Here is a 15,085-nt window from a genome sequence, read left to right as displayed (position 1 = left end):
TCGATAACTTAAGTAGAAAACCTAATTCTGTTATTCAAAAAGTGTGCAACTTCCGTGGAAGTGCCCACAAAATAGCAAGTATCAGTTCCAGAGAAAGTTTTCAAAAAACGGAAATCTATCAGACATGAGCTTAAGAAAAAACAAATCAATCACTTCCATCCGGATCAAAATAAAAGGAAGGCAGCACCCGTGAGAATGTCAACCGGACCAGCCGATTAGAGGCCCCATTCACCCAAGCTCAACCGGACCAGCCGATCAGTGGCCCCATTCACCCAAGCTCAAAACTGGAACCGAAACATAAAGAAAACAAAAGTAAAACAGACGTTAAGGAGATTAGCTTCATCCCCAAACATCATATCCAGTTTGCCATCCAGTATCTAAGGCCTCAGATCCCTCAGCCCACTAGAACTGGGATCCTCTAACATCGCCAGAACATGTCTTAAAAGAACACAAAGACGTGCCAGCCTATAACGGAAGGCAAAATCATCCCTCGCCAGATCAACAAAAGACCCTGGCCCCGAGGTTGGGGCCCCTGAAGCCTCAGAGGACAACACTTCCCCAGGAGGCTGAACTGAATCAGGCGATCCCACGCCCGATGGGCCCTGGTTAACAGAACAGAGACCGTATCTTAGAAATATTTCACTTGGGAGATATAAATGAGTCAGTGCCATGGAAATGGCCATGCGGAACCGTGCCGTAACCTCTGGAGAAAAGCAAGCCACCCTCCAGGAAAAGGAGTAAGGGCCATAGGGACACCTGCTTGCGTAGCCGAGAAAGGGTCTGGGGCACGTGCCTTACGGGACATGGAAAGCTCGGAGACGGATGGCTCATCGCACTCTAAGCTCCCTGATTCGGGAGAAGAGAGTACTCTAGAACGGCAGTCAGAACATAAAGGATGGGCATTTATTACCCGGGCCATTTCATATTAATCACAAGACGCATTCTCCTTATCGGAGACATCTGTTTCCAAGATATCAGAATCCTCCATAATCTTGGGATTACAAAAATGACAAACACCAACTGGCACCCTTTTAACACCCCCAATGGCTGGGGCACTTACCACCTCCTGTGAACCAGACAACCCACGAGCTAGACTCTCTGTCGCCACACAGAAGTGAGAAACAACGTAACCGCAACCGTCACGAGGTGCACCGTGCCAGTCAGAAAAAGGGTGCGCAATCAAAGAGATTGCATCATTAAGATAAGGCTGTTATGTTCCGTAAAAGCCATGAGCCTAGGACTTGCTACACATTTGCAGATAAAACCAAATAACAAACATGATTAAAGTCCCCCCTGTTCAATAACCCCCTTCAGGAGGTATTAACCCATGATTCCTTATTAAGATAAAAGGAGTCCCACTGGGACCCTACCTTGTTTCGTAAGAATTACATTCACAAATCAAAATAAAATTAAAACGATCTTACCGGAATCTACGCTGTGGAACAGGAACACAGCCCTTCAAGTGTGACAGATAGTAGCCTCACTTCTGACATGGACTTGAGTGAATAAAGGCAGCGAAACCCGTCAATGCTAATTGCCAAGGAGCTGTTAATATGAGCCAGGATGGTTCTGCAGGAAAACTCTCCCTGCATCTCCGGACTCTAACTTTCATCCATGCTCTCACTGAGAGGCTGACAGGATTACTTAAAAGCATAAAGAATATTCCCGCCTCCAATTTCTTTAAAAGACCTTTATTTCATATATGGTCCTGAGTAGAAATTACAACGTTTCAAGCCTAAAACAGGCTCTTAATCATGATTAAGAGCCTGTTTAGGCTTGAAACTTTGTAATTTCTACTCAGGACCCTATATGAAATAAAGGTCTTTTAAAGAAATTGGAGGCGGGAATATTCTTTATACTTGGATTGACTGGGACCTGGCAAGTCCTTTATTCCGTGCCCCACTACAAGCAGAGAAGGTGTGCTGTTTTTCTAACCTTTTGGTGATCAGGATTACTTAAAACTCCAGTCCCATTTCAAAGAGTACTACCCTCCATAAGAGACTATCTCAAACTTCTGACACTTCTCTGCCAACCTCCTGTGACAAAAGGCAAAGAATGACTGGGGGATGAGGGAAGTGGGGGAGATATTTAAGCCTTTGGCTGGGGTGTCTTTGCCTCCTCTTGGTGGCCAGGTTCTGTATTCCCAAAAGTAATGAATGCAGCTGTGGACTCTTCCCGTTTAAGAAGAAAACTGGATTGGCAATCTGTTGTCAATCAATCGCCCAAAGTGGGACAAAATGGCGGGCAGAGGAATCGAGGGACAAAATTAAAGCTTAAAAAAAAAAAAAAGGTAAATTTGTGCATTTCTAAATAAAAATATAAAAAACGATGAATTAAAGTCCTTTTATCTTTTAATCATTTGGAAGTTGTCCATTTGCTTTCATCATTCCTTTGATCCTAGCGGGCTACTGAGAGAGTGCCCCCAGCTCTCCTGGGATTGGATCTTGGCTGACATCCATTTGCCGAACGTCTTGGGGAGAAGTGTACTAGCCACTGTGAGTGCTAGCTCGCCTGTTAGCACCAGTCTTAGTACGGTGCATTGGAATCTGGTAAGCCTTTTTTTTTTACCATATATGTATACAGATCCACTTGGGATACATTACACTATGGGGTGCCCTCTTTTTGCTTTATCCTCTATATGAATTAAAGTCACCTTGATTCGTAGAGTTTGCTAAGACGACGATAAGCACTACGGGTGAGTTTACATTTACTTTAAGGTTTTCAATTTTGATTTAAAAATGTATGTATTTTTTAAAGTAGAAAGGGTAATTTCTTAAAGGGACACTGAACACAAATTTTTTCTTTCATGATTCAGATAGAACATGCAATTTTAAGCAACTTTCTAATTTACTCCTATTATCAATTTTTCTTTGTTCTCATGCTATCTTTATTTTAAAAGCAGGAATGTAAATCTTAGCAGCCAACCCATTTTAGATTCACCACCATGGATAGCGCTTGCATATTGGAGGCTTACATTTACCCACCAATAAGCAAGCATAACCCAGGTTTTCAACTAAAAATGGGCCAGCTCCTATGCATCATATTCCTGCTTTTTAAATAAAGATGGATAGAAAACGAAGAATAATGGATAATAGGAGTAAATTAGAAAGTTGCTTCAAATTGCATGCTCTATCTAAATCATGAAAGAAAAAATGTTGGGTTTAGTGTCCCTTTAATGTTACTAACTAAAGATCTTGGTACATTGTAGCCAAATAAACAGTGTTCCCTATTGTGTCAGATGACTATATGCTTGGTGATTGGAGAATATGCACATTGACTGCAGCAAATATGGTTGAGCTGCTTTCAGTGAGAATGCACATGTGACTGTCAAAAAAGGACATGGTAACCAAAATTAAACTTTAATGGTTTAGAAAGTACAATTTAAAATGTTTAAATTTACTTTTGCTCTCTATTTAGATCATGAGTGTGCATGTATCTTGTGCACTATAATATTGTTGCCAGCACTGATGACGTAGTGCTGACTGAAGAGATTAGCATGCTCCCAAGTATACCTAGATATGCTTATTGAAAGGAGCTATATTATGTTTCAACAAAGAAAACCAAGAGACAGAAGTAAATCTGGAAATTAAAGTAAATTGGAAAGATTTTTTTTAAACTGCACACCATGACTGAATCAATGTTGAGGCTCCCTGTGAATATTTCTCACTTATAGTGCCCAAACTATGTTTTGGGAAAGGCCTTAAGTGCACCTTACATGACGGAAAAAAAAAAAAATCGATTATTGAAATTTTAAAAACAAAAACAACTTGCATAATGCACGAGAATGAAGAAAGGATGAAAAATATTTACATGAAACTTTAATTTTCTCTTTCTTTAAAAAAAGAATAAACCTCACATTTATTAAATGTGCAATACACAGGACAATTTTTAATTCAGACCTATATCTGTGATGAATCACAAGCCACTATCTTTCTGGGGCAACATGACAGCTCAATGCAGGGGCACAAAGCATATGTACATATGATTTGCTTGAACACATGCATCGTTTGGTGAACAGGTCTCTCTAAGAAACTTGCCTCCACTGGCGAGAAGATTTTCCTGAACTTTATCTCTGCTGTCCTCCAAAACATCAGCCATGTACTGCGCTACCTTCTTAACGGTTCTGAAACACAAGTTTAGAAGGGAAATATTAATAAGTAAAATATTCAAAAACAAATTAATACATGCAACAAGTTGTTACAGTGCTAAAATCAAGGTTATCAAAACCCAGTTTACAACAACAGCAAGCAAAGTATAATTTCAGAAACTTGGTCATCGGGTAATAAAACTATCCGATTAAGCAGGGTTTGACAAATACCATATTGCGCATATCTATGGCATCTAGAAATTAGTAAACTTCCCTTCCTCACAAAGCTTTAAAAAGGAGAACAGAAAAAAAAAAAAAAAAACATATCCGGTAACATAGGTTTTCTATAAAATGCTGGAAATCAATAGCTGGTATAGGACATTTGCAGCATTTTGAAGACATTGCTTAGCTTTTTGGCCTTTCAAGAGAGAGTGTAGGATGAGATTTTCTTTACACAATAGTAAGGTGTTTAATGTCCAAGAAAAAAAAAAAAAGATATAGATGGTTTAGAGCAAAGCTTTTATAAACTTTTTTTCACCTGGGACCCCTTTTTACATTGGAACAATTTTGAGACCCCCGGTCACACGGTTATAAAAAAAATTAGTTATGGCCTACCTCACATTAAAGCAAACACAGAAAAATAGTTACTTACAGAACTAAAGACACATAACACTCACTCAAAAATACACAAACTCACACATGCACAGCCCAGGTGTCATGATATTAATACAACACATTTTATCTGCATTCCTATTCCTTTATGAACAAGGTTGTGTGAAGAGTTGAAGACATTTAACAAAACAAAAACTTACATTTGTAGAACAAGAGGAGGCCAATAGTAACCTCCCATTCCTTTCTGCCTAATTGTGTCACTACTGTTTGGTTAGCCTACCATTGTACCAGCGACCCCTCCTGCTCTTCTATATCCCTGTGCACAGGTCACTATCAATATTGTGGGGACCCTAAAAAAAATATTTAAGGGGCCCCCAGGGGGTCCTGACCCATAACTTTAGAAGCACTGGTATAGAGCCTCCTACACTAAATATTCAAATCGCCTCTGTGTGTGGGGACTACCTGATACACATCTCTTATTTAATGGACACAGAGGCTTTTTTACATCAGATAATAAAGGTACAAATTCCCAAATCCAGAATTTCAAAATCCAAACTTATTTTGAAATCCAAACTTTTTAACTAATATTTTGTTTTAAATAAAATTATATTAAAAAATTCTATTTACCCCACCTGTAAGTCACAATCTTCTCTGCCTGTGTCTTTGGTTTGAGATTTTGTTCTAAAATGCAAATACGTTTCTGATTACAGTATAGTACCATCTCTCTAAGGGTGCTATGTATACAAAAGTGTTAAAAATTATATAAAACTATGTGTAGGTTGCATGTACAGGTAGCCCTCAGTTTACGCCGGGGTTAGGTTCCAGGAGGAATGGAATCGAAACTGTTGTAAAATGAAACCCAGTTTATAATGTAAGTCAATGGGAAGTGAGGGAGTTAGGTTCCAGGCCACTCTCAAAATTGACATAAGTAACACCTAATACATTATTTTTAAAGCTTTGAAATGAAGACTTTAAATGCTAAACACCATTATAAACCTAATAATATAGATTGTATCATCATCAAACTAAATTTAATGAACAAAAACCATTTGCTAACAGCACCTAATTAAATAATCACACAACAGACTGCATCATCATCAAACTAAGTTTAATGAACAAAAACGTTTTTTTACTTGCATTTTTCTGCAATCAGTTCTCTGTATTGTTAGCATTTTAGATAATATTGGGTATGCACCTATTCTATGCATTTCAATATGCAGTGATTAATAAGCAGTTAGGCACCCTCACCTCAAGCTGCTGGACAGGAAGATAATAGGGAAGTGCCTGCTAAATTTTGCTCGATAGATCTGGTCTGATCTGTGTACACAGATCAATTTCAGGCTGTTAAGTTGCATAACTTTGCAGCAAAACAAGCTGACAGCTCCACCTACTGGCTATTTTAATTAGTGCACTTTGCTTTCCAACGCTTTTCAATAGCAGTCACATGACATGAAAGAAATGAATTTATCAGGTAAGTTCTTACATAAATTATGTTTTTTTTTCAATTAGCAAGAGTCCATGAGCTAGTGACGTATGGGATATACATTCCTACCAGGAGGGGCAAAGTTTCCCAAACCTCAAAATGCCTATAAATACACCCCTCACCACACCCACAATTCAGTTTAACGAATAGCCAAGAAGTGGGGTGATAAAGTGCGAAAGCATATAAAATAAGGAATTGGAATAATTGTGCTTTATACAAAAATCATAACCACCACAAAAAAAGGGCGGGCCTCATGGACTCTTGCCAATATGAAAGAAATGAATTTATCAGGTAAGTTCTTACATAAATTATGTTTTCTTTCATGTAATTAGCAAGAGTCCATGAGCTAGTGACGTATGGGATAATGATTACCCAAGATGTGGATCTTTCCACACAAGAGTCACTAGAGAGGGAGGGATAAAATAAAGACAGCCAATTCCTGCTGAAAATAATCCACACCCAAAATAAAGTTTAATGAAAAACATAAGCAGAAGATTCAAACTGAAACCGCTGCCTGAAGTACTTTTCTACCAAAAACTGCTTCAGAAGAAGAAAATACATCAAAATGGTAGAATTTAGTAAAAGTATGCAAAGAGGACCAAGTTGCTGCTTTGCAAATCTGATCAATCGAAGCTTCATTCCTAAACGCCCAGGAAGTAGAAACTGACCTAGTAGAATGAGCTGTAATCCTCTGAGGCGGAGTTTTACCCGACTCAACATAGGCAAGATGAATTAAAGATTTCAACCAAGATGCCAAAGAAATGGCAGAAGCTTTCTGGCCTTTTCTAGAACCGGAAAAGATAACAAATAGACTAGAAGTCTTACGGAAAGACTTAGTAGCTTCAACATAATATTTCAAAGCTCTAACAACATCCAAAGAATGCAACGATTTCTCCTTAGAATTCTTAGGATTAGGACATAACGAAGGAACCACAATTTCTCTACTAATGTTGTTGGAATTCACAACTTTAGGTAAAAAAATCAAAAGAAGTTCGCAACACCGCCTTATCCTGATGAAAAATCAGAAAAGGAGACTCACAAGAAAGAGCAGATAATTCAGAAACTCTTCTGGCAGAAGAGATTGCCAAAAGGAACAAAACTTTCCAAGAAAGTAATTTAATGTCCAATGAATGCATAGGTTCAAACGGAGGAGCTTGAAGAGCCCCCAGAACCAAATTCAAACTCCAAGGAGGAGAAATTGACTTAATGACAGGTTTTATACGAACCAAAGCTTGTACAAAACAATGAATATCAGGAAGAATAGCAATCTTTCTGTGAAAAAGAACAGAAAGAGCAGAGATTTGACCTTTCAAGGAACTTGCTGACAAACCCTTATCTAAACCATCCTGAAGAAACTGTAAAATTCTCGGTATTCTAAAAGAATGCCAAGAAAAATGATGAGAAAGACACCAAGAAATATAAGTCTTCCAGACTCTATAATATATCTCTCTAGATACAGATTTACGCGCCTGTAACATAGTATTAATCACAGAGTCAGAGAAACCTCTTTGACCAAGAATCAAGCGTTCAATCTCCATACCTTTAAATTTAAGGATTTCAGATCCTGATGGAAAAAAGGACCTTGCGACAGAAGGTCTGGTCTTAACGGAAGAGTCCACGGTTGGCAAGAGGCCATCCGGACCAGATCCGCATACCAAAACCTGTGAGGCCATGCCGGAGCTACCAGCAGAACAAACGAGCATTCCTTCAGAATCTTGGAGATTACTCTTGGAAGAAGAACTAGAGGCGGAAAGATATAGGCAGGATGATACTTCCAAGGAAGTGATAATGCATCCACTGCCTCCGCCTGAGGATCCCGGGATCTGGACAGATATCTGGGAAGTTTCTTGTTTAGATGAGACGCCATCAGATCTATTTCTGGAAGTTCCCACATTTGAACAATCTGAAGAAATACCTCTGGGTGAAGAGACCATTCGCCCGGATGCAACGTTTGGCGACTGAGATAATCCGCTTCCCAATTGTCTATACCTGGGATATGAACCGCAGAGATTAGACAGGAGCTGGATTCCGCCCAAACCAGAATTCGAGATACTTCTTTCATAGCCAGAGGACTGTGAGTCCCTCCTTGATGATTGATGTATGCCACAGTTGTGACATTGTCTGTCTGAAAACAAATGAACGATTCTCTCTTCAGAAGAGGCCAAAACTGAAGAGCTCTAAAAATTGCACGAAGTTCCAAAATATTGATCGGTAATCTCACCTCCTGAGATTCCCAAACTCCTTGTGCCGTCAGAGATCCCCACACAGCTCCCCAACCCGTGAGACTTGCATCTGTTGAAATTACAGTCCAGGTCGGAAGCACAAAAGAAGCCCCCTGAATTAAACGATGGTGATCTGTCCACCACGTTAGAGAGTGTCGTACAATCGGTTTTAAAGATATTATTTGAGATATCTTTGTGTAATCCTTGCACCATTGATTCAGCATACAGAGCTGAAGAGGTCTCATGTGAAAACGAGCAAAGGGGATCGCGTCCGATGCAGCAGTCATAAGACCTAGAATTTCCATGCATAAGGCTACCGAAGGGAATGATTGTGACTGAAGGTTTCGACAAGCTGAAATCAATTTTAGACGTCTCTTGTCTGTTAAAGACAGAGTCATGGACACTGAATCTATCTGGAAACCCAGAAATGTCACCCTTGTCTGAGGAATCAATGAACTTTTTGGTAAATTGATCCTCCAACCATGATCTTGAAGAAACAACACAAGTCGATTCGTATGAGATTCTGCTAAATGTAAAAAAAGACTGAGCAAGTACCAAGATATTGTCCAAATAAGGAAATACCACAATACCCTGTTCTCTGATTACAGACAGAAGGGCACCGAGAACCTTTGAAAAAATTCTTGGAGCTGTAGCTAGGCCAAACGGCAGAGCCACAAACTGGTAATGCTTGTCCAGAAAAGAGAATCTCAGGAACTGATAATGATCTGGATGAATCGGAATATGCAGATATGCATCCTGTAAATCTATTGTGGACATATAATGCCCTTGCTGAACAAAAGGCAAGATAGTCCTTACAGTTACCATTTTGAATGTTGGTATCCTTACATAACGATTCAATATTTTTAGATCCAGAACTGGTCTGAAGGAATTCTCCTTCTTTGGTACAATGAAGAGATTTGAATAAAACCCCATCCCCTGTTCCGGAACTGGAACTGGCATAATTACTCCAGCCAACTCTAGATCTGAAACACAATTCATAAATGCTTGAGCTTTCACTGGATTTACTGGGACACGGGAAAGAAAAAATCTCTTTGCAGGAGGTCTCATCTTGAAACCAATTCTGTACCCTTCTGAAACAATGTTCTGAATCCAAAGATTGTGAACAGAATTGAACCAAATTTCTTTGAAAAAACGTAACCTGCCCCCTACCAGTTGAGCTGGAATGAGGGCCGCACCTTCATGTGGACTTAGAAGCAGGCTTTGCCTTTCTAGCAGGCTTGGATTTATTCCAGACTGGAGATGGTTTCCAAACTGAAACTGCTCCTGAGGATGAAGGATCAGGCTTTTGTTCTTTGTTGAAACGAAAGGAACGAAAACGATTATTAGCCCTGTTTTTACCCTTAGATTTTTTATCCTGTGGTAAAAAAGTTCCTTTCCCACCAGTAACAGTTGAGATAATAGAATCCAACTGAGAACCAAATAATTTGTTACCCTGGAAAGAAATGGAAAGTAGAGTTGATTTAGAAGCCATATCAGCATTCCAAGTCTTAAGCCATAAAGCTCTTCTAGCTAAAATAGCTAGAGACATAAACCTGACATCAACTCTAATAATATCAAAAATGGCATCACAGATAAAATTATTAGCATGCTGAAGAAGAAGAATAATATTATGAGAATCATGATCTGTTACTTGTTGCGCTAAAGTTTCCAACCAAAAAGTTGAAGCTGCAGCAACATCAGCCAATGATATAGCAGGTCTAAGAAGATTACCTGAACACAGATAAGCTTTTCTTAGAAAGGATTCAATTTTCCTATCTAAAGGATCCTTAAACGAAGTACCATCTGACGTAGGAATAGTAGTACGTTTAGCAAGGGTAGAAATAGCCCCATCAACTCTAGGGATTTTGTCCCAAAATTCTAATCTGTCAGACGGCACAGGATATAATTGCTTAAAACGTTTAGAAGGAGTAAATTAATTACCCAATTTATCCCATTCTTTGGAAATTACTTCAGAAATAGCATTAGGAACAGGAAAAACTTCTGGAATAACCACAGGAGATTTAAATACCTTATCTAAACGTTTAGAATTAGTATCAAGAGGACCAGAATCCTCTATTTCTAAAGCAATTAGTACTTCTTTAAGTAAAGAACGAATAAATTCCATTTTAAATAAATATGAAGATTTATCAGCATCAACCTCTGAGACAGAATCCTCTGAACCAGAAGAATCATCAGAATCAGAATGATGATGTTCATTTAAAAATTCATCTGTAGGGAGAGAAGTTTTAAAAGATTTTTTAGGTTTACTAGAAGGAGAAATAACAGACATAGCCTTCTTGATGGATTCAGAAACAAAATCTCTTATGTTATCAGGAACATTCTGCACCTTAGATGTTGAAGGAACTGCAACAGGCAATGGTACTTTACTAAAGGAAATATTATCTGCATTAACAAGTTTGTCATGACAATTAATACAAACAACAGCCGGAGGAATAGCTACCAAAAGTTTACAGCAGATACACTTAGCTTTGGTAGGTCCAGCACTAGACAGCGATTTTCCTGAAGTATCTTCTGACTCAGATGCAACGTGAGACATCTTGCAATATGTAAGAGAAAAAACAACATATAAAGCAAAATTGATCAAATTCCTTAAATGACAGTTTCAGGAATGGGAAAAAATGCCAAAGAACAAGCTTCTAGCAACCAGAAGCAATGAAAAATGAGATTTAAATAATGTGGAGACAAAAGCGACGCCCATATTTTTTTAGCGCCAATAAGACGCCCACATTATTTGGCGCCTAAATGCTTTTGGCGCCAAAAATTACGCCACTTCCGGAACGCCGACATTTTTGGCGCAAAATAACGTCAAAAAATGACGCGACTTCCGGCGACACGTATGACGCCGGAAACGGAAAAGATTTTTTGCGCCAAAAAAGTCTGCGCCAAGAATGATGCAATAAAATTAAGCATTTTCAGCCCCCGCGAGCCTAACAGCCCACAGGGAAAAAAAGAGTAAAATTTTTGAAGGTAAGAAAAAATGATTAATTCAGATGCATTATCCCAAATATGAAACTGACTGTCTGAAAATAAGGAATGTTGAACATTATGAGTCAAGGCAAATAAATGTTTGAATACATATATTTAAAACTTTATAAACAAAGTGCCCAACCATAGCTTAGAGTGTCACAGAAAATAAGATTTACTTACCCCAGGACACTCATCTACATGTTTGTAGAAAGCCAAACCAGTACTGAAACGAGAATCAGCAGAGGTAATGGTATATATAAGAGTATATCGTCGATCTGCAAAGGGAGGTAAGAGATGAATCTCTACGACCGATAACAGAGAACCTATGAAATAGACCCCGTAGAAGGAGATCACTGCATTCAAATAGGCAATACTCTCCTCACATCCCTCTGACATTCACTGCACGCTGAGAGGAAAACCGGGCTCCAACTTGCTGCGGAGCGCATATCAACGTAGAATCTAGAACAAACTTACTTCACCACCTCCATAGGAGGCAAAGTCTGTAAAACTGAATTGTGGGTGTGGTGAGGGGTGTATTTATAGGCATTTTGAGGTTTGGGAAACTTTGCCCCTCCTGGTAGGAATGTATATCCCATACGTCACTAGCTCATGGACTCTTGCTAATTACATGAAAGAAAGGTTGTTATTCTGAAACGGCGCAAATTGAACCGGCGTAAACCGAGGGCCACCTGTATTAGCTGTATTATGACAACATAATTTATGTAAGAACTTACCTGATAAATTCATTTCTTTCATATTAACAAGAGTCCATGAGCTAGTGACGTATGGGATATACATTCCTACCAGGAGGGGCAAAGTTTCCCAAACCTTAAAATGCCTATAAATACACCCCTCACCACACCCACAAATCAGTTTAACGAATAGCCAAGAAGTGGGGTGATAAGAAAAAAAGTGCGAAGCATATAAAATAAGGAATTGGAATAATTGTGCTTTATACAAAAAAATCATAACCACCACAAAAAAGGGTGGGCCTCATGGACTCTTGTTAATATGAAAGAAATGAATTTATCAGGTAAGTTCTTACATAAATTATGTTTTCTTTCATGTAATTAACAAGAGTCCATGAGCTAGTGACGTATGGGATAATGACTATCCAAGATGTGGATCTTTCCACACAAGAGTCACTAGAGAGGGAGGGATAAAATAAAGACAGCCAATTCCTGCTGAAAATAATCCACACCCAAAATAAAGTTTAACGAAAAACATAAGCAGAAGATTCAAACTGAAACCGCTGCCTGAAGAACTTTTCTACCAAAAACTGCTTCAGAAGAAGAAAATACATCAAAATGGTAGAATTTAGTAAAAGTATGCAAAGAGGACCAAGTTGCTGCTTTGCAGATCTGGTCAACCGAAGCTTCATTCCTAAACGCCCAGGAAGTAGATACTGACCTAGTAGAATGAGCTGTAATTCTCTGAGGCGGAATTTTACCCGACTCAACATAGGCAAGATGAATTAAAGATTTCAACCAAGATGCCAAAGAAATGGCAGAAGCTTTCTGGCCTTTCCTAGAACCGGAAAAGATAACAAATAGACTAGAAGTCTTACGGAAAGATTTCGTAGCTTCAACATAATATTTCAAAGCTCTGACAACATCCAAAGAATGCAACGATTTCTCCTTAGAATTCTTAGGATTAGGACATAATGAAGGAACCACAATTTCTCTACTAATGTTGTTGGAATTCACAACTTTAGGTAAAAATTCAAAAGAAGTTCGCAACACCGCCTTATCCTGATGAAAAATCAGAAAAGGAGACTCACAAGAAAGAGCAGATAATTCAGAAACTCTTCTAGCAGAAGAGATGGCCAAAAGGAACAAAACTTTCCAAGAAAGTAATTTAATGTCCAATGAATGCATAGGTTCAAACGGAGGAGCTTGAAGAGCTCCCAGAACCAAATTCAAACTCCAAGGAGGAGAAATTGACTTAATGACAGGTTTTATACGAACCAAAGCTTGTACAAAACAATGAATATCAGGAAGAATAGCAATCTTTCTGTGAAAAAGAACAGAAAGAGCGGAGATTTGTCCTTTCAAAGAACTTGCGGACAAACCCTTATCTAAACCATCCTGAAGAAACTGTAAAATTTTCGGTATTCTAAAAGAATGCCAAGAAAAATGATGAGAAAGACACCAAGAAATATAAGTCTTCCAGACTCTATAATATATCTCTCGAGATACAGATTTACGAGCCTGTAACATAGTATTAATCACGGAGTCAGAGAAACCTCTTTGACCAAGAATCAAGCGTTCAATCTCCATACCTTTAAATTTAAGGATTTCAGATCCGGATGGAAAAAAGGACCTTGCGACAGAAGGTCTGGTCTTAACGGAAGAGTCCATGGTTGGCAAGATGCCATCCGGACAAGATCCGCATACCAAAACCTGTGAGGCCATGCCGGAGCTATTAGCAGAACAAACTAGCATTCCCTCAGAATCTTGGAGATTACTCTTGGAAGAAGAACTAGAGGCGGAAAGATATAGGCAGGATGATACTTCCAAGGAAGCGATAATGCATCCACTGCCTCCGCCTGAGGATCCCGGGATCTGGACAGATACCTGGGAAGTTTCTTGTTTAGATGAGAGGCCATCAGATCTATCTCTGGGAGCCCCCACATTTGAACAATCTGAAGAAATACCTCTGGGTGAAGAGACCATTCGCCCGGATGCAACGTTTGGCGACTGAGATAATCCGCTTCCCAATTGTCTATACCTGGGATATGAACCGCAGAGATTAGACAGGAGCTGGATTCCGCCCAAACCAAAATTCGAGATACTTCTTTCATAGCCAGAGGACTGTGAGTCCCTCCTTGATGATTGATGTATGCCACAGTTGTGACATTGTCTGTCTGAAAACAAATGAACGATTCTCTCTTCAGAAGAGGCCAAAACTGAAGAGCTCTGAAAATTGCACGGAGTTCCAAAATATTGATCGGTAATCTCACCTCCTGAGATTCCCAAACTCCTTGTGCCGTCAGAGATCCCCACACAGCTCCCCAACCTGTGAGACTTGCATCTGTTGAAATTACAGTCCAGGTCGGAAGAACAAAAGAAGCCCCCTGAATTAAACGATGGTGATCTGTCTACCACGTTAGAGAGTGTCGAACAATCGGTTTTAAAGATATTAATTGATATATCTTCGTGTAATCCCTGCACCATTGGTTCAGCATACATAGCTGAAGAGGTCGCATGTGAAAACGAGCAAAGGGGATCGCGTCCGATGCAGCAGTCATAAGACCTAGAATTTCCATGCATAAGGCTACCGAAGGGAATGATTGAGACTGAAGGTTTCGACAAGCTGTAATCAATTTTAGACGTCTCTTGTCTGTTAAAGACAGAGTCATGGACACTGAATCTATCTGGAAACCCAGAAAGGTTACCCTTGTTTGAGGAATCAAAGAACTTTTTGGTAAATTGATCCTCCAACCATGATCTTGAAGAAACAACACAAGTCGATTCGTATGAGACTCTGCTAAATGTAAAGACTGAGCAAGTACCAAGATATCGTCCAAATAAGGAAATACCACAATACCCTGTTCTCTGATTACAGACAGAAGGGCACCGAGAATCTTTGTGAAAATTCTTGGAGCTGTAGCAAGGCCAAACGGTAGAGCCACAAATTGGTAATGCTTGTCTAGAAAAGAGAATCTCAGGAACTGATAATGATCTGGATGAA

At 39.2% G+C, this 15,085-nt stretch overlaps 1 protein-coding gene across 1 annotated transcript in view; it reads right to left on the bottom strand.

Annotated features, from left to right (window-relative positions):
* Positions 1-15,085, bottom strand: part of LOC128661095 (V-type proton ATPase subunit C 1) — a 229,817-nt gene that overhangs the window by 161,385 nt on the left and 53,347 nt on the right. Inside the window, exon 4 of the mRNA XM_053715264.1 lies at positions 4,038-4,123. Coding sequence (XP_053571239.1) covers positions 4,038-4,123 — 86 coding nt within the window. The remainder of the gene's footprint in view (positions 1-4,037; positions 4,124-15,085) is intronic.

The sequence above is a fragment of the Bombina bombina genome, chromosome 5, assembly GCF_027579735.1.
Source record: "Bombina bombina isolate aBomBom1 chromosome 5, aBomBom1.pri, whole genome shotgun sequence".
In the NCBI taxonomy this organism is placed as follows: Eukaryota; Metazoa; Chordata; class Amphibia; order Anura; family Bombinatoridae; genus Bombina; species Bombina bombina.
Note: the sequence above shows the minus strand (reverse complement) of the source record. Positions and strands in the feature narration are given on the sequence as shown.